This window comes from Gorilla gorilla, chromosome 7 (assembly GCF_029281585.2).
Source record: "Gorilla gorilla gorilla isolate KB3781 chromosome 7, NHGRI_mGorGor1-v2.1_pri, whole genome shotgun sequence".
NCBI classification, from domain to species: Eukaryota; Metazoa; Chordata; class Mammalia; order Primates; family Hominidae; genus Gorilla; species Gorilla gorilla.
In genome coordinates this window covers 59,817,286-59,837,547 of record NC_073231.2, presented here as the reverse complement: position 1 = coordinate 59,837,547, position 20,262 = coordinate 59,817,286, and the positions used below count along the sequence as shown (strand labels likewise).

Here is a 20,262-nt window from a genome sequence, read left to right as displayed (position 1 = left end):
TGATTTCCCTGTCTCCATGTTGGGAAATGGCCGTTGTCAATAACTCCAAAGTTCATATACCATTCAGGAGAGCAGAGATTCTCTTTAACTCAATTTGAAGTTTCCTAGGGACGAGAGTTCATTGGCTCAATTTGGTTGAGGCTCACTTATCTCTTGTTCTGTCCACTCTTTTCATGGGCCCAGAATCACTTTTGTACAACATGGTTTCCAAATTGGTAGTCGTAGGAGCAATCTGGGTGAGCAGTCATACATAGCCACTACCAGAATTCCCTCACACCTAGCTATTCTAGCTAGTCATCATGTCCTTATCTTTTGTCCCCTGTAATGATCAGTTCTCTACTCTGTTTATAAACCATTGACTCCTGAGCTCATGATTCTTCTCAGTCTGCCTCTCTTGCTTTCTCTCTTTCTTTTCCCTAACACGTATAGACACTATGTGCCGTCAAGTCTTTGCTGCTTGCTACTCCCTGAATACTTAGTACTTTTTCATACCCTCAGTCTTTCTCTTCTCAGAGGATGCCATTGCTTGACATCTCTGCTTATTACAGTTCTTTTCTGAACAACTGTCCATATCCCAAACCATAGCTCCCATTTAAAGGAGGTAAGATTTGTATACCCACGCCTGTGGAGAAATATTGTTAACAGGAAAGGAACAAGTACTGTATAGGCACACAGTTTCAATATAATGCTCCGCACCAATAGGGATTCTTAGTAGCTCATGCATTAGAAATCCATTGTTCATAATCAGGATCAGTCCTCCTAAAAAGGCAAAGCAAATTTTATGGAAGATGAATGTAGGAAGTCCCATCTTTTACCTGCTGTGTGTTAAGGGAAACTACACCCAGTACACATTCATAAAATGGATTGTTTTTTGTTGGGGTCATAGTCCAGCCATGGCTTTAGCAACAGTCTGTTATTACAGAACGAAGATGGTAGCTATCATGAACTATTTTTTTAAATTGAAATTTTATTTTAGATCCTATAAAGTGAATGTAAATGTGCTCTATACATTCACTATGCAGAGTCTTAATATTTAAGATGTTTCAGGATATTTGAGGTAATGATACTTAAAAAAATTATCTGAAGCAAACAGAATATTTAGGATCATAAAACTGTTCTGAGCATACTGATAGGTGCTTAATGTTCATTGTCGATAATTACATTGTTTTTACTGAAAACCATTTTTTAAAGTAAAAGCCAACCCAGTTGCTCTTCCTCTGGAAGAGGAAGAGTAAAGGGGTGCTTCTTGCCACTACCACTTATGTAGAGTTGCATATATACATTGAAAGGGTATTCAGTACCACCATTCATTCAGTCAAGCTAAATACAGGCCAGTAGAAGCAGTATTGTTAATGCATGTTTTTGCCTTCATTGGCCCAAGGCCTACTTAACATTTTTGACACCCATCACAGCAATTTATCTTTCAGACATAAAAAAAAAATTAGCAGATTATTATCACATATTTTTAAAAAGAACATTAGAATTTTTGGTAAAATAAGTAGTAAGTATCTTGACTCTGCTGCATACTTGCTTTTGCTGGATGACTAAATGCGGGTGAAAATTTAAGGTTGGTTTATGACTAAGAAGGTATTAAATGATAGAAAAGAGAAAATAAAAGACCATAAAAGTTTTAAAAAGTCTCTATACAAATATTCTTTAATCTTTGACTATCTTTGAGACATAGAAACAGTTTATAAATAGCTTCATGGACACAATTCAGAAGGTACAGACTAGAGCCTTGCTCCTCAAAAGATGGTTCATGTGCTGTTGTGCTGTACCAGCAGCAGCATCAGTATCACGTGGGAGCTTGTTAAAGAACCTACTGAATCATAATTTGCATTTTAACAGGATCGCCAAGTGATTCATATGGGCACTGAAGGTTAAAAAGCACTGGAGTAATGGCTTTTAAATATTGATTACCCAGCTGGAAATACACTTTATGTGCTTTGCCTTGTGCACACATCCTGGCCTCTCAGTGGCTTTACTTCTCCCCGCCGTGTGATCTTGGTTCCACCCTGCTTCAGCTACTCCCTCCCATAGTTTCTCTCAGAACTCATCATTACCAATATCTGGAACCATTTCAGAATTTAGTTTCATGCATTTGACTATTTGACTTTGTATCCCATCCTTCCTGCTCACTTTCTTTAGTCCCTAATTATTAACAATTTTTTTTACCTCACCAGAATTATGCCATTGATTCTAGTATCTTTTCACTCTCATCTCTCTTGTGTTGCTACTTTCCTCCTTACCCAGATTCAACTTTAATTGCTGTGCCCTTATAATCATTCGTGCATGCACCCCCACAGTTTTCTTGTCCCTCTCATGCTGTATCATAGTCTTGTGGCTAAACCATAGGTTAAATCCAGCCATCTATTCCTGACATTTACAGCTAGACATGTCTGGAGAAAAGCACAGAGCCAGGCTAACTAGTCTCATTTTAATTTCTTGGACACTCACATCAAGTAAATCCTTAGTACTACCTGACAATTGTACTTTTATTTACATTATATTCACCCTTTAGTTTCCTGTAGAACGATATCATACTTTCTTGCTCTTTAAGCAGATATCTTTGCTATCTTTACTCTCAGCTGATAACCTTGGTTTTGGTTTCACTCAGAAAATAGAGGCAAGTAGAAGAGGATTTTCACAGGTTTCCACCACTGCATTGACCCACCTACCTGCACTGTGCCCTATAAACTAAGCCTTTCCCTTGGTGCTGTGGGTAAACTTAAGTTCTTAGCCAAGGCCTACTGAAGGACACTGCTTTAGTAGTTCTTTTTGCTTTCAGGCATCATTACTTTTTCCCTTTTTGATGGTTATTTTTCATGTCTCTATTTTCTTTTCCAGCTTTTAATCCTTTTCTCTCATATTAGCAAAATTCCACAGAAAGAATTGTTCATATTTTCTGTCTACAGTTTCCACCTATTTTATGAACCCATTCCAGTTATCCCTCCTCCCCCATGTACAGATCTAGCTACTTACTCAACATCTCCTTCTCTTAGATGTCTGATAGACATCTTAAACTGAACATGTCCCAAATAGTTTCTGATTTTTCCTTCTCAAGTCTTAAGATGAGTGTATATGTACATACCCATATTCATACCCATACCACATTCATACCCATCCTTCCACCTAGATTTACTGTTCTCCTTAACGTTTTAAACAAGTAAATATAAGTAAATAGATTTTCCCCCACCAATAAAAAGTAAGGTCCATGACAGCAGATGGTTCTCTGTTTTGTTTATTGCTGTATCTGCACCTGGTACATACTAGGGACTTTAAAAATATTTGCTAAATATACTACCTACTTAGTGGAGGAAAACTTCATAAAGCTGTACTTGCCATTGCAGGGCTTAATGCTTGCATTCCTATATGTTATACTATTCAGTTATGTTGTTTACAAATAAGGCACAGCCCACTAATTCCCACTACATTTATTTCACTACCTACAAATGGACAGTTTGACAAATGTTAGTCTAGCGGCTAGGCCATTTATATGTTGATTTCACCTTCTTACCTATCTCTCCCACTTCCTTAAACCAGTCAGCCTATAAGAAATGATTGCTGGGCTCATGCCTATAATCCCAACACTTTGGGAGGCAGAGGCAAGAGGATCGCTTGATGCCACATGTTTGAGACCAGCCAGGGCAACAAAGCAAGATCCCATCTCTACAAAAAGTTTAAAAACTAGTCAGGCATGGTGGCACACACCTGTAGCCCCAGCTACTTGGTCGACTGAGGCGGGAGGATTGCTTGAGCTCAAGAGTTTAAGGCTGCAGTGAGCCATGATAGCACCACTGCACTCCAGCCTGGGCAACAGAGCAAGACCTGCCTCAAAAAAAAAAAAAAAAAAAGAAAGAAGGAAATGATTGGTGGAAATGGAAGTATACTTTTAGGACAAAGTAATAGAATTGAAGCATCATTTCTTCCATCAGGCTCACCACAGGAAATCAGTTTTAAAATATACCTCATTTATTTGGGATTCAGTTTTCTAGTAACTTGAGTTGCCTAGAACAACATTGCCAAGAAGTTAGAATAATAGTTTAAAAGACCTCTTGAACTTCTCATTAAGCTCTCAAAAAGTCTCTGTAGCTGATTTTTTTTTTTTTTTTTTTTTTGAGACCAAGTCTCGCTCTGTCACCCAGGTTGGAGTACAGTGGTGCCATCTTGGCTCACTGCAACCTCCACATCCCAGGTTCAAGCGATTCTCCTGCCTCAGCCTCCTGAGTAGCTGAGACTACAGGCACGTGCCACCACACCCGGATAATTTTTTGTGTTTCTTTCAGTAGAGACGGGGTTTCACTATGTTAGCCAGGATGGTCTCAATCTCCTGACCTCGTGATCCACCCGCCTCGGCCTCCCAAAGTGCTGGGATTACAGGCGTGAGCCACCATGCCTGGCCCTCTGTAGCTGATTTTTAAAATGTGAAAGTATTTTCCTCTCAGAATATGATCATTGTGAAAATGTTGTAAAAATCTGGAGAAAGTTAAATTCCCTATATAACTTTTGCCCTCCAGCAACCACTGAGTGGTGTATGTTTGGTGTGTGTTAGTGCCTTCTAAAGCTTTTAAATGTATTCCTAAACACACACACAAAGCTGTTCTAATTTGCACTTTCCCCACTGATGTATCAAAGTGCCCATTCCTCCTCATCCTTGCTTCTACTGCAGCTCATTCAGTTTTTAATGTTTGTAAATTAGAGTCAAAAAAATTTTTATTTTACTTTTTCGTTCTTTTTTAGTGAGGCTGAGCATTTTTCGTATGTTTAAGAACTATTTATCTTCTCTTTGATTTTACTTGTTATATATCTTTGTCTTTTTTTTTGTTTGCTGCTTTGAATTATTAAGGGATAACTAGTTTTTTTGTTTTTTTGTTTTTTAACTCAAATCTACTGTGGCTTCCTAGCCTTGCTGTATGCAAAAATTACATACAATGTCCTAAATATTCTTCTGTAACTATAAATTTGCATTCTATTTGGTATGTGGTCATGTATATCATTTTCTTTTTTTAAATTTTATTTTATTTTAGATATGGGGGTACATGTGCATGTTTGTTACATGAGTATATTGTACTGGTGGACATTGGGCTTCTAGCATACCCATTAACCCAAATAGTGAACATGGTACTCAATAGGTAACTTTTCATCCCTTACCCCCTTCCCAAACTCCACTTTTTTGGAGTTCCCAGTGTCTGTTATTTCCATCTTTACGTCTGTCTGTACCCATTGTTTAGCTCCTACTTTATAAGCAAGAACATGCAGTATTTGATTTTTTGAGTTAGTTCACTGAGGATAATGGCCTTCAGCTCCATCCCTGCTGCTGCAAAAGACACGATTTCATTCTTTTTTATGGCTGCTATCTCTTTCTTTAATCCCTATATAGCTTGTGGCCTCACACCATTAATTAAATAAGCCATTCATTCTTGTCCTATTACCTTTGTAATATGTTAGACCCCTGTATGTAAGCAAGCAAGCCTGTTTGAGGGTGCCAAAATATGTTTTGTTCATCTTTCTTTTTTTTTTTTTTTTTTTTGAGATAGAGTCTCATTCAGTTGCCAGGCTGGAGTGCAGTGGTGCAGTCTCTTCTCACTGCAACCTCCACCTCTTGGGTTCAAGTAATTCTTGCGCCTCAGCCTCCTGAGTAGCTGGAATTAGAGGCACGTACCACCAGACCCAACTAATTTTTGTAATTTTAGTAGAGACAGGGTTTTACCATGTTGAACAGGATGGTCTCGATCTCCTGACCTTGTGATCCACCTGCCTTGGCCTCTCACATCTTTTTTTCTATTTCGTGAGACAATATCATACTGTGGTAGTTATTGTAAGTTTGTAGTGTACTTCATACCAATTGGTGTTCTTTCTTTCCTAAGTTTTCTTGATCATTCTTGTGCATTTGTTCTTCCAGATGGAACTTTGCCAAGTTGCAAGATTTTTAGTGAGGCTTTTAAATTTGAAAATAATTTTATTCAATACATGGGCTAATTTGGAGATAATTTATGTTTTTACAGCATTGATTACCTGTTTATACACATAATATATGTTTTCATTTATTCAGACTTTCTTAAATGCTGTTCAGTAAAATTTTACGGTTTTGTTCATATAGGCCTTATGCTTTTTTAAGTTTGGAGATTGTATAGATTTTGTTGCTATTGTAAGTAAATTTTTTTCATCATTGTTAAATTATTTTGCATGTTCTAGGTAGACTTTTTAGTCCTATCTGTAAGTTACAATTTTTTCCTAAGCCAAAATCTGTTTCTCTTAATTTTATTACTCTAATTTTTGACCAAAGTCTCTAGAATAATTTCCAAATTGAAAATATTATTTTTCTCAGTATAATTTGAATTATTCTAGTGTTTTACCATTAAGTATGGTGTTTGCTGTTTTGTTTTACATAGAAAATTGAGGACATTACTTTTTGTATCTAGTTTTCCTGTATTTCTAGAATTAGGAAAAATCAGACCACCTTCCCTCAAGTCTCCATTTTGAACTTCTGCAGTGTCTAGGTTTCAGGAACAGGAATGGGGGATAGGAGTCCATATGTTACCATGCTGGTAAGGAAGGCTGTTTGCTCTACACCTAGCTGTGCTCTCTGCTTAGCACCCCACCTAGTACCTCAGCAGCCTGGAAGTTCTAGCCTTGACATTACAAGGAGGCCTGAATGGGCATGCCCCAGCCTTACCTAGGTAAGGAGCCACATTCTGCCTCTGCACATATCTGTACCAGTGATTACCTGGCTCTGACAGATGGCCCTTTCTCACAGGGTCTCATCATTAGTCATGCCGATGGTAGTTTAGACATTCTAGTGCATAATATGGAATAATAATAATTATACCTAACATATTAAATACTATGTGCCAGGCACTGTTCTATTTTATATGTAGTCATCCTTTTAATCTTAAAAAAAATCTCATGAGATAGGTATTATGAATGCCATTTTACAGATAAGAAAACTAAGACAAAGAAGGGGCTTAATAACTTGCACAGGGTCACACAACCAAGTAGATACTGATTATGAATGCTCAGTAAATGATGCAAGGATGGTAACGATTGGAGACAATTAGAAAGTGTACCTATTCAGAGTATTTGATTGTGGAAGGTTGGAAGTGAATAACATATCTGAGAAGATAAGCATCACTCCCCGACAATGTCAGGTAAATGAGGTCTTGACTTTGACTCCACAGAAATTTATCTAGCAGCCAAATTGGCTGTTAATTGAAAATGGATCTGGGAAGAGGGCGTCAAAGGCATAGAGAATAACAATTTATCACATAAAAAAAAGAGAAGGAAACCTTTCTAAATGGGATTCTCAAGCATGTATACATCTAAGGAAAATGATTTTAAAATGTTAATATTCCAGAGAAGAAATCAAGTTTTTGGTTTCTATATTTGTTTCTGAGGCTTCCAAGAGACTAGGATTCAGTATTTTCATTTGCCACATAGAATTAAAGGGTAATTGGACCCAGTTATGGGAAGGTAAATGGGAAAGAGTTATATTTCTGAAGCTGAAATTAAAGTGTGTTTGTTTTTGCTTTGATAGGAAAACAGAAATCATAGTTTTTCAGTAATCAACACTTGTCAGTTTTTCCTTTTAAGATGTGTATTTTTTTCCCACCACCATTTTTTAATCTCATGACTAAATATAATACAATAGCCTTTTAACTGGTCTCTTTGCTTCTTGTTTCTGTTTGTTTGTTTGTTTGTTTTTAAATTATCCATCCTGACCTGGTTGATAAGTGAAGTTAAAATGTCTATTGTATTATGACATATTCCTGGTTTAGAAACATTCTTGATGTTTACTTAACAGGTTTATTTAAAATTGGATGTATTTTTAGAGGCAAAATCTTTGTTTAAAGATTTTAAGCTTCATAACTTCTGCCTGCTTACTTTATTAATTGTTTTTATTTTTGTTTTTTGAGACAAGGTCTCACTCTGTCACCCAGGCTGGAAAGCAGTCGCACGATCATGGCTCACTGCAGCCTGGTGTTCCCAGGCTCAAGTGATCCTTCCCCACTTCAGCCTCCCAAGTAGCTGGGACCACAGGCACCTGCCATCATACCTAGCTAATTTTTTAAGTTTTCATGGAGACTGGGTCTCCCTGCATTGTCCAGGCTAGTTTCAAATTCCTAGGCTCAAGCAATCCTCCTGTCTCAGCCTCTCAAAGTGTGGGATTACCGGCCACACTGAGCCTCTGGGCCCAGCTGATCTGCTTAATTTGAATAAAGAGACGAACATACTAAAACCCAATTCTAGCTAAGGTAAGCAAAGAGAATATTCTAGAATGTCTGTAGTTATGTATGGAACCTACAGTAAGTTGGAAACTTGGTCTTGGAACTGGGCAGGAACAAAGCATCTTGGAGGCCAGGAAGCAGAAACTGTTAAGAGCTATCTTGCAGCAGGAGCAGTTGTGTTAGCTTCTCATCTGCTCGGATGGAATGGTCACAAGTCAGTTTCCGTATATTTAGCCCTCTGCTCAAGATATCAATTCCAGAGAGGGAGTGTCTGCTTGCTGTTGCTAGCCTTGCCTTCCTTACCTGCTCACCCTTGGTATCAGCAGCATTAATGGGCCTGTTTCTAGTTTGTAGTTGTTTTTTGTTAAATTTGACGTTATGAGCAATATAGATAGTTTTGGATTGTGCTTAAAAGCCAACCCATCCCTGACAATGGAAGGAAAAATAAAATTTTTCTCTCTCTTTCTCATTTGTAGGTAGAAACAATAAATTCATGAAAAAGCCTCTACTCTGTCTGAAACCTCGCTGACATGTAGAATTTTGTGCTTCAGTATACTCCTTTTCAGTACTGAGTATTTCAAAGAACATCTGTATCTTACTTAGCAGCTGGTTTCTTCCCTCAACTAATTTCATTTTTCATGTCATTAATGGGTTTTGTGTATGTCCCCACCCTGTGGCACAGAACAGATATGAATATATATATTCATATAGACATTATGAATCTATATGCATATGTAGATGCATATATATGTAAACACTGTAATGGCTTTATGTGGCATAATTTTTCAATTTTTCATTTTTCAGTCTGATACATCATGACTCCTGGATCTCTTTTCTCTAGCTTTCCTGTATTTCTGAGCCTGAGAAACATAAACATCATCTTAGTTTCTTGGTATTCATTAGGCCTGTGGGATGGAAGAAGTATTATAATGTAGAGTAAAAGCTCATCAGGTTTTATGTCATGGGACAAATTACCTTTGTTTCTCACCCTTCTAATCACAGTTGGGGAGTTATGGGAGATGCTGAACTGGAATTCTGATATTGGGCAGTGTGCTGTTCTCTGGGAAACTAGAAGTTGTTTTTCTGACAAGATGACATTTGGTTTCTGGGGACCATGTGTGTCTTCCCTTCACCCTGACTCTGATCTAAATACTGATTGAACGTGCTCTAGGCAGTAATGACTTGATACAAGAGATATACTACTTTCAGAGTTGTCTTCACAACTGTTTGCCCTTCTAAAATTATCCCCTATTTTTCTACTCCTATTTTGATGATTGAATGAGTACTTTCCAAAGATGATAAATACAAGTTAAAAGCCAGAGTAGTAAACTTGTAAGTGTGAAGTCTGTGTTCCGTTTGTCCTGTAATCCTATTTCTTGTAATTTGCCTAAAATTATAGTAAGTTGAAAAATGTATGCGGAAAGTTCATTTCAGCATTCACTATTTAGTGAAAATAGGAGAACAACCTAAATCTGTAGCAATAAAGTACCAAATTAGTAAATTATCTGTACACAAAAGAATATTATGCAGACATCAAAAATAATGCCATAGTTTTATGTTTATTGATTTGCCAGGATGTTTGTGATACACAATAATGTCTGTGATGTATTATTAAATAAAAAGCAAATTGCAGAGCAGCATTTATATGTTCCCATTTGTGCAGGATTGTATACTTATTTCTGCATGTGTATTCATGGAGCACTGTCTGGGAAGTATGTTAAAACATTGATTATAGCTAGTGGCAGATTTGGAGATTTCTTTCCTTGCTGATTATTCATGCTTGGAACCAATACTATGATATTGAAATATATCTATCCCTTTTAGTGATTTTTATACCATATTAATGTAATTTTAAAGAAATTTTAATATTTAACATTTGTGATTAATAATTACGGCTCTTGGATCTCTTTTTTTAATTTTTATGTTACTGAGCCTGCAAAACATGAAGACCACAGTTGGTTTCTAATATTGACTCTGCCACATTTCAGTATCTTAGTATTTTAATTATGTCCTTAGCTTATGTCTTATTAGCACCTCTTCCTTAGCTTATATATTTTATAAGTATAGGAACTGCATTTGTTAAAGTTGATCTGTATATTACCTAGCATAGCATGTCTTGGAAGTAAACATTCTGTTTTTAATCCTTCAAAGTGAGATATATTCCCACTAATTTTGTAACAAATCATTTCCTACTCTATTTAGGTGTAGAGTTCGGTGCTCGAATGATAACTATTGATGGGAAACAGATAAAACTTCAGATATGGGATACGGTAAGTATAGGAAAAGTGCACTGTATGATCTCAGTAAAGTTACTTTATGAAAGTACATCGTACATTTGTTTTAATGTTATTATATGCCTGTTATGGTTGGTTAGACACTGACTTCCTGCAGCCATGAGATGAAATGTGGTGCTGGAGTAGACTGGTTTTTCTTATGCACTGTTTTCAATAGATGGGCCCTGGGTGTTGGTGTTAGTGAGCATATCTGAGTGAATGCTCAGGTTATGTGGTCTAAATTGAAGTGCTCTAGAAACTGTATTTTTAAGAAAAACAATCAGCATGTCTCAAGTACACATAGGAAGTAAAATAAGAATATCAATATTATACAATAACTTATTCTTGAGGCTTATATTATTTTAAATGTTTTAGTCCTAACAACTTGAAGTCACGTTGCTCTTAATCCAGTATCCTAATTCTGTCATACCCTTGTTCATTGAATACCTATTACATGTCATACAATATTGTTTTTAATGGTGATTCCTCATCTGAACCATAATATACAGAAAATGATTTGAGTGACTGTTTTCTCTGTTCTTCCATCTTAGATGCATAAAAGTGAAGTTACTGTATTATATACATTGGATGCCTTAAGGTAGCAATTTTCAAACCCATTTTGTTTCAGAACTGCTTTATACATTTAAAAATTAATGAAGACCCCCAAAGAGCTTTAGCTTGTATGGCTTAAAGGTATTAATATTTACCATATTAGAAATTAAAAATGAGAAACTTAACAAATATTCAATCATTAATTCATTTTAAATTAATAAATTACTTGTTAGGGTAGATAATATAATTGTAATGGACACTGTATTTTTCCAAAACAAACAACTACATTTTTCTAGTGAGACTAGTGATATCTGTCTGCTTAATAGAAGACACTGGATTCTCATATCTGCTTCTGCACTGAGCCTTACGTATGTTGTTTAATTGAAGTATATTAAGAAAATCCAGCCTCACACAAATAGTCAGTTGGGAAATGGAGGACCACATGGACCCTTAAAGTCTGAGGAATTCCCAGGATTCTGGGATCACACTTTGAGAACCACTGCTTTAGGGCATTAGGAGATAATTCTTCACAGAACCCCAGTTGAGAAAACCTGAAAGGTCTCCTGTTGTGTCAAAGAACATATTCTCTAAACCAGTAAATGAGATAGAAAAGATGGGATTTAATCATCATATACCCGTGGCCTATTTTTCTCCAGTCACTCAGTCTTAGTTTCTCACTTGTCATGTATAGTAGCCATTGAAAGAAGGAACCTTAGAGAACATCCAGTCTCACAGACTGGATTCCCTAGACCAAGCAAGTTGCTGAAGGCTGCTGTGGGACCTGGGTTTCCTGACACCTCCTATGTGTCACAGTTTTCCCTTAAATGATAACCCTACATCTCTGTCTTGCCTTGTCCTTGAATTGTCCACTCGACTCTGGGTTCTTGTGTTTTTTTGCCTCTTCTTCCTCAGTGAAGAGTCATACTTTTACTGTTTCTCAAGGATTTCCCACATGAGCCTAAAGCATCTCAAAACTTTTGATTTGCATTCTCTCAGGCAGCATCTCAAAACTGCACGGAAAAGAGGAAAATAAAATACAAAAAGTCCCTTTTTTCCTAGAGATTTAAAATTTATATCTCCAACCAAAAAGAAACATTTTCTACTTCTGTATTAAAAGAGTTTGTCTCTTGTTGTTTTGGAGACAGGGTCTCACTCTGTCACCTAGGCTGTAGTGCAGTGGCACAATCATAGCTCTCTGCAGCCTCGAACTCCTGGGCTCAAGCAGTCCTCCCACTTCAGTCTCCTGAATAGCTAGGACTACAGGCGTGCACCACCACACCCGGCTGAGTTACTGTCTCTTGTTCAGAACTGATTTACATAAACTAAGTTACTCTTTTTAGCTTATAACCTTGTATAACACACATCTTTACATTGTGTAGTGTGAACCACACTACTGTTATTCTTCAATAAACATATTTTTCGTTCCTTATACTTTTGCATAAATACTTGCATTGCTTGAAGTGCCTTTTTTTTTCTTTTCCATTTAAGGCAACTAAGATGTCAGCTCTTTGGTGAAGCTTTTTTGACCCCCATCGGAATAACTTATTCTTCCTGTAATATTTTGTGCATATGTCTCCTGTAGTTCTGATCCCATTGTCATAGCTTTTTGTTCACATTATCTACCCTTCTCAGAATAAGCATTATGAGAGAAGGATCCACCTATGTCTTATGCAGCTTTGTATCCTAGATTCTTAGCTTGGTGACTGATAATACAGTGTTTGGTAAATTTTACTGAATGAATGAATAGAGAATCTCATTCTGTCTAAGCAACTTGTAGGGTCACTGGATGTGTTCAGGAGATATCTACTAAAGTACATAGTTTTGAAAAGGAAAGGTTAATAAGTAATGATAATTATGTGATATTTTAGGCATAAACCACTTCATTGTCTGTAGGTTATTTTAGTTTATTCACTTGTTCTTCTATTCTTAAAGTAGTCCTTTAAATAATCTTTGTTGTTTGAAACTTGAGTAAGCCATTCATTTCCTAGTTGTCTGTTTTGTAGATTAACTCGTCATACATTATTTTGATAGAAGCCTGGTTTTTTGTTGGTTTTTTTGTTTTTGTTTTTGCTTGAGTTGATTTCTTTGCACAACAATAAACTTGCAAAAGAAATCTAAAATAATTTCTTATGCTGGACAGTATGAGAAAGGAAGAGAAGAAAAACCCTTGTTTGTGTTCCTCTAGGAGGGTAGAGGGCTCGTTTTCTTTCCTCTATTTCTGAGAGAGATGGTGGTCCCTTTAAAGACATCATAACATCCCAGAAAGAATTCGACCACTTCCAGCTTCTACATGGAGAGCTCCCAGACCCAATGGCCTGTTCCAGATTTAAAGGACTGTTTAAAATAATTTAACTTATTTATTTTGGAGGTTGTTTCTTGAGTCTCTGTCTTACAGGTTTTCCTCTTTTGTTTTTTTTTTTTGGGGGGGGGGGGGGGGTTTGTTTTTTTTTTTTTTTTTGGTTTTGAGACAGCGTCTTACTCTGTTGCCCAGGCTTGAGTGTAGTGGCATGATCACAGCTCACTGCAGCCTCAAATGCCTGGCCTCAAGCAATCCTCCCACCTCAGCCTCTTGAGTAGCTGGAACTACACATGCATGCCACCACGTGCAGCTAATTTTTAAAATTTTTTGTAGAGATGGAGTCTTGTTATGTTTCCCAGGCTGGTCAGGCTTTTCTCTTATTTTCATTGACTTTCTTCTTACTTTCATACCCAACTTCCAAAACTTTTTAATAAATGTAACCTAATACATATTAAGATTGGTCTCACACTTAGTTTATATCTGAGTGAAACGGGATTTTCCATAGCATTAATGTTTTACAGTGTGTCTGTACATTTGGATAGCCGGTTGCATTTTTGGTAGCAAGGGTTATGTCTATTCATGACCCAAGATGTTTACAAAACCATCCTAGAGTCCTTCAAGGGAAAATTAACCAAATGTTATTATTTGTTTTATCAGCCTTATAGAAATGAAGAGTTTTCTTAGTATCTTAGGATATTTGTCTTTTTTTTTTTTTTTTTTTTTTGAGACGGTGTTTCACTCTTGTTGCCCAGGCTGTAGTGCAATGGTGCAATCTCAGCTCACGGCAACCTCCGCCTCCCGGGTTCAAGCGATTCTCCTGCCTCAGCCTCCTGTGTAGCTGGGATTACAGGAATGCACCACCACGCCCGGCTAATTTTGTGTTTTTAGTAGAGACAGGGTTTCTCCATGTTGGTCAGGCTGGTCCTGAACTCCCGACCTCAGGTGATCCACGCCTCAGCCTCCCAAAGTGCTGGGATTACAGGTGTGAGCCACTGCACCTGGCCTACAGGATGTTTGTCATTTTTATCTTCAAAAAATTTAAGGAGTTTTCCTTGCAAAATTTTCACATCCACCACCTTTGCTTTCTTTTGCCAATAGTGAGAATAGCTGCTAGCAGATACTCCTTGGAGGCATGAAGGCCATCAATCAGTTTCACAGCTGGAAACAGTGATAAGAGTCTATCAGTGCCTCCCTTTAAGCACTGATACTTGGCCCTTTACTGAGTTACTTTTCTTTCATTTATTAAAAGCCAAAGCCAAACTGTAAATATTATTCTTCTGCCAGGGGAAGTCAAAGAAGAAACATACGTTGCCCCCGGTTTCTGTTCATTGGCAGACAAAAGGCAGAGGTGTGTTCTCACTGTTAGACCCTGGCCAGCCATTACTGCCTTGTTCTGCTCTTGTTCTTTTTCTCTTACTTTTTCTCTTGCCTTCTATTCCTCTTTCAGTTGCCTTCCAGCATATCCAAATACATTTGATTTCCCAGCCCCTCCAAAAAAAATTGTAATATGGATGTTTTAGTTAAGTTCATTTATCCACTCAGCTTCCCTAGAAATATTCCTATTTTTACATGTCTTATATCAAGTAAGTCAGTGAAACTTTTGACCAGATTGTGTGAAAACTAATATGCTAAAAGTTTCTTCTCAGCAAATCACAGGCATTTTTTTTCTCCTTTGAAAAACATGTTACTTTATACTCTTGATGTATTATTTCTAAAAATTGAATATTATTTTGTTTCAGTGCATCAGTAAGGATAGATGACCAGATGCAGTGAGCCAGGGAGAGGACCTGGAACCCTGAGGGCTGAAAACAATCCTGCCTCCCCACTTCTGCCTTTCCTCTCTGCTCCCATTACTGTCACTTCCTCCCTCTCCCCCACCATCCCTTAAGCTGGGAGTTGAGGGGCTTAGAGCTCCAACTGTTCTTCCTCATTTGGCAGCAATTCATCGACATTTTTTTGAACAACTACAGGGACAGGAAACTGTCTCAGACATTTCATTGTACTTTAGTGATTACCTCCCACCTGTGGTCTCCAGTTTTTCTTACGTGGCAGCACTAAAAGAATCTGACATCGGTGATCATATCCTATTTTATCTTTTTTTTTTTTCTTGTTTTTTGAGGCAGGATCTTGCCCTGTTGCCCAGGCTGGAATGCAGTGATGTGATCACAGCTCACCATAGCCTCCACCTCCCAGGCTCAAGTGATCCTCTCACCTCAGCTTCCCCAGTACCTGGGACTACAGGCCCACGCCACCACTCCCAGCTAATTTTTTTTTTAATTTTGTAGAGACGGGATTTTGCCATGTTCCCAAGGCTGGTCAGAAACTCCTGGGCTCAAGCAATCTGCCCACCTTGGCCTCCCAAAGTGCTGGGATTACAGCGTGAGCCACTGCGCCCAGCTAAGCCTATTTTCCAAAGTAAATATCCTCAAATTTTTTAAAGCATTCAACTTGTGCTGTTTTTTCTAGGTATTTCCACCCATTGTTACTTTTCTCAGGATCCCACAACTAACTGGTGCAGGTTGACTTCTTCACCACCCTTGCTGTATACACTAAGACAGCCCAAAAATCACTTTGATTCTTACTGATCTTACTGTCACCCGGAATAGAAGTTTTGTACATGCATGTAGATTTCAAAATATTTCCTCTCAATGATAGCAGTTCCTTGATAGAGGTCTAAATTTTTTTTTTTTTTTTTTGAGACAGAGTCTCGCTCTGTCGCCCAGGCTGGAGTGCAGTGGCGCGATGTCAGCTCACTGCAAGCTTCACCTGCCGGGTTCACGCCACTTTCTCCTGCCTAAACCTCCTGAGTAGCTGGGACAACAGGTGCCCACCACCACGCCCGGCTAATTTTTTTTTTTTTTTTTTTTTTGTATTTTTAGTAGAGACGAGGTTTCACCAAGTTAGCCAGGATGATCTTGATCTCCTGACCTCGTGATCCACCCGCCTCAGCTTCCCAAAGTGCTGGGATTATAGGCGTGAGCCACCACGCCTGGCCAAGGTCTAAATTTTTAAGTTGAGTCTTTTAAGTAAAGTACCTGAGATTTAATGCTTGGGCAAGGGACAGTTTATTTGGCTGTTTAGAAATCCTTCTTTCCTTCTTTTGGTTCTCATCTGTGTTCTACATAGCTGGAGCTGTTTGATAAATAACTAGCAATGCAAGTAAGAGAAGTATTACTGTAATACTGATTCTCACAAATCTTAATTTTCTCACTTTATTGGCTCTTTGGGATCAATCCAGGTAACATATTTGAGTGCCTACTATAAATATACTCTAGTACTCTGAGTTAAGCTATTCCTCAAGGATAACTGAAGAGGAAAAAAGATAAGCATTTGAGTAGTATGTTCATTGTATCTAATCAATAGTATTAAAACCAAATGACCACATGAAAGTGCTTTTGGATTTGTGAGGAGAAAAGGATAACCATGGGCTGTGGTAGACAAGCTTTCCCAGCTTTGTGAAAGAATTAGGGGCTTGAGCTGGTCCTCAAAGGAAATGGAAATTGGATAGGTGGAGAGAGAAGAAAATAGTGTTTCAGGCAAGGAGTTAAGCAGAGGCACAAAAGCAGGAATTTTCAGACTATACACAAGATATCAGTAGAAAAAAATGGACTTGTATGAACAAGATTTTGAATAAGAAAAAATTCTTGTGAGACAAGTAGAGGTCTGATTCTCAAGAGCTTAGGACTTTAATTCAGGATATTTAGAGATTTTTGAACTATAGCTTAATGTGTATAAAGTTGCATTTTATGGGAGTAGAAGAGGAAGAAGAGGTGAAGATTACTACTAGTTGCCAGCCTGGTTACTACAAATATTGCTATTCACCAAAAGACTCAGATGCATGGGAAAGCCAGTTTAAGGGATTCTTTATCTGGCAGTTAGAAATAAGTTTTAAAATTATGGTGCAAAGGATCAATTTTGATTTAGCAATCCTCACATGAAAGATGAAGGTGTAAGACTTCTTTTGCACAAATGTTCCATGACTCTGATTTAATATTAAGCATCACTAAAAATGAGCATGTTTTTATCTCTTAGGCAGACTTGTTCTGCTCTACTTTTTTGCATCTCTGAGTATTTTGTAAATTTTTTTTGTCGTTGTTTTGTTTTTGAGACAGAGTCCAGCTCTGTCACCCAGGCTAGAGTGCAGTGGCGCAATCTCAGCTCACTGCAGCCTCCGCCTCCTGGGTTCAAGTGATTCTCCTGCCTCAGCCTCCAGAATAGCTGGGATTACAGGCACGTGCCACCACGCCTGGCTAATTTTTGTATTTTTTGTAGAGACGGCGTTTCACCATGTTGGCCAGGCTGGTCTGGAACTCCTGACCTCAGGTGATCCATCCGCCTTGGCCTCCCAAAGTGCTGGGATTACAGGTGTGAGCCACCACACCCAGCTAATCATGTGGATTTTTAAATTAATCCAACAGTTATATTGTGAGCCAAGAGAACTTACTGTCCACTCTGGCCACTCCACCCCAAGTTTGTTTTGTGGTGCTGTTCACTTAGGCAATTATTCCTGTTTGACTAAATGTGTTTTTCTTTACACTCTAAGCTAATATTAGGAATCTCTTACTATTAAATACAAAGAATTTTGTATCCTGTTTGGTTTCAAGCTTCCAAAATCCCTTTTAACCAACAGTTTATAGTGAAGAGGATCAAACACAACATTTATAATTCCTAAGTTAACTTTTTTTTTTTTTTGAGATGGAGTCTCGCTCTGTCACCCAGGCTGGAGTGCGGTGGCGCAGTCTTGGCTCACTGCAAGCTCCTCCTCCTGGGTTCACGCCATTCTCCTGCCTCAGCCTCCCGAGTAGCTGGGACTACAGATGCCCGCCACCACGCCTGGCTAATTTTTTGCATTTTTAGTAGAGACGGGGTTTCACTGTGTTAGCCAGGATGGTCTCGATCTCTTGACTTCGTAATATGCCTGCCTTGGCCTCCCAAAGTGCTGGGATTACAGGCGTGAGCCACCGCACCTGGCCCTAGGTTAACATTTTTGTTTCACTTAAAACAATATAGGTCAATCCGAGTTTGGATAAGTATATATTAAAGCACCTTTTTTTTTTTTTGAGACAGCCTCACTCTGTTGCCCAGGCTGGAGTGCAATGGCACTATCTCGGCTCACTGTAACCTCCGTCTCCTGGCTTCAAGTGATTCTCCTGCCCCTGCCTCCCAAGTAGCTGAGATTACAGGTGTGTGCCACCACACCCCACTACTTTTTGTATTTTTTAGTAGAGACGGGGTTTCACCAGTTGGTCAGGCTGGTCTCGAACGCCTGACCTCGTGATCTGCCTGTCTCGGCCTCCCAAAGTGCTGAGATTACAGGCGTGAGCCACTGCGACCGGCCTAAAGTGCTTTTTAAAAATCAAATTACTTTGCTTTAATACGTCAAGGTAGTTAACCTTTGGGCTAACTTTATGCAGTTAGTTGTTATATAACAGTTTATTTATAGTTAGAGAAGCCATAATAAAAAAAAAAAACTTCACTGGGCAGGATTTATTTCAAGGCTACCAATACCGTTACCAAAGAGAATAGGCCAGAGTTGTGACAGTTTTCAGATAAGTAAGGTCTCAAGAATTTGTAAACTATTCTGAACACTCATCTTTATTTATTATAAAGTAATCATAGATCTTAAGATGCGTAGCTACAGTCATAGTCTTCAGTGGGAATTGTGTTTTTTTATTTGCTCGAGCTTTTGTTTAATTTTGTAGTGGGCAGAAGTCTAGATTCAAATGTATTGTGTAAGTTATTTCCATATTGGAACGTGTTTTGTTCTTTGCAAAACAGTTCAGAAGGAATGAGAATGGTTATAAAAGTTTGCTTTTCTCCTTTTCCTAAATTTATTTTGTCTTTTACTCTTTACTGTCTCTTATCTAGGCTCTAAACTGGAAGTTGTAGATCTTATAGTAGTACTTTTCTAGCAATGTGTTCATTTTAATTCATCCTACAGAATGTCCCTGGAGAGATTGGTTTAAAGGACTTTTACTTTTGCTTGATGATCAGCCATGGGCAATATTAGAGCTATAAACCTGATTTTTATTTTGAACTAATAAAATATCTTTTTTGTATTACAGTAGTTCTTCCTTATCCATGAGGAATAGATGCTAACACCCTCAGTAGATGCCTGAAATTGCAGATAGTGCTGAACTCTATATATACTACTTTTTCGATCCCATAACAGAGACGGCTGCAGTTTAAGCATCCCTAATTTGAAAATCCCAAACTTTTTGAGCTTTCACATGACACTCAGAGGAGATGCTCTTTGGTGCGTTTTGGATTTTAGTTTTCAGATTAGGGATGCTCAACTGATAAGTATAATGCAAATATTCTAAAATCAGAAACACTTCTGGTTCAAAGCATTTCAGAGAAGAAGTGCTCAACCTGTACTAAGTGACTACCAGGCAGGTAGTGTAGTGTATACAGTGAAGATAGGCTGGACAAAGGGATGATTCACATCCCCAGCAGGACGGAGCAGCAGGATAGTGGGAGACTTTTATCACACTACTCAGAATAGTGTACAATTTAAAACTTAGGAATGATTATTTCTGGACTTTTCCATTTAATATTTTCAGACTGCAGTTGACCACCAATAACTGAAACCTTAGAAAGCAAAACCTCAAATAAGGGGGAACTACTGTACCTAACACAGAATCCTTTCTTGGTACATAGGATTTACAGTGAAATTAATCCCTAAAGATCTAGTCCTTAGTTTTTCTGTGCTAAGCAGTTAAAGAAGATATTTCCTGCCATTGTGCCTTCAGAACAGTGAATTTGGCTGGGAACAGTGGCCCACACCTGTAACCCCAGCACTTTTACGAGACCGAGGCAGGTTGATTGCTTAAAGCTCAGTAGTTTGAGACCACCGTGGGCAACATGGTGAAACCTGGTCTCTATAAAAAAATAAAAAATAATAAATTTTAAA

The 20,262-nt window shown here is 38.1% G+C and overlaps 1 protein-coding gene across 2 annotated transcripts in view; it reads left to right on the top strand.

The window, feature by feature from the left end:
* RAB2A (RAB2A, member RAS oncogene family) overlaps window positions 1-20,262 on the top strand; it is a 102,705-nt gene that overhangs the window by 42,374 nt on the left and 40,069 nt on the right. Inside the window, exons 1-2 of one of the 2 annotated variants that reach the window (XM_019032386.4) lie at window positions 8,321-8,439; window positions 10,428-10,495. In XM_019032386.4, the coding sequence (XP_018887931.1) occupies window positions 8,430-8,439; window positions 10,428-10,495 (78 nt within the window). In that variant the 5' untranslated portion in view covers window positions 8,321-8,429. Of the gene's footprint in view, window positions 1-8,320; window positions 8,440-10,427; window positions 10,496-20,262 lie in introns of those variants that run through there. The other variant, XM_019032384.4, reaches the window with a different exon arrangement.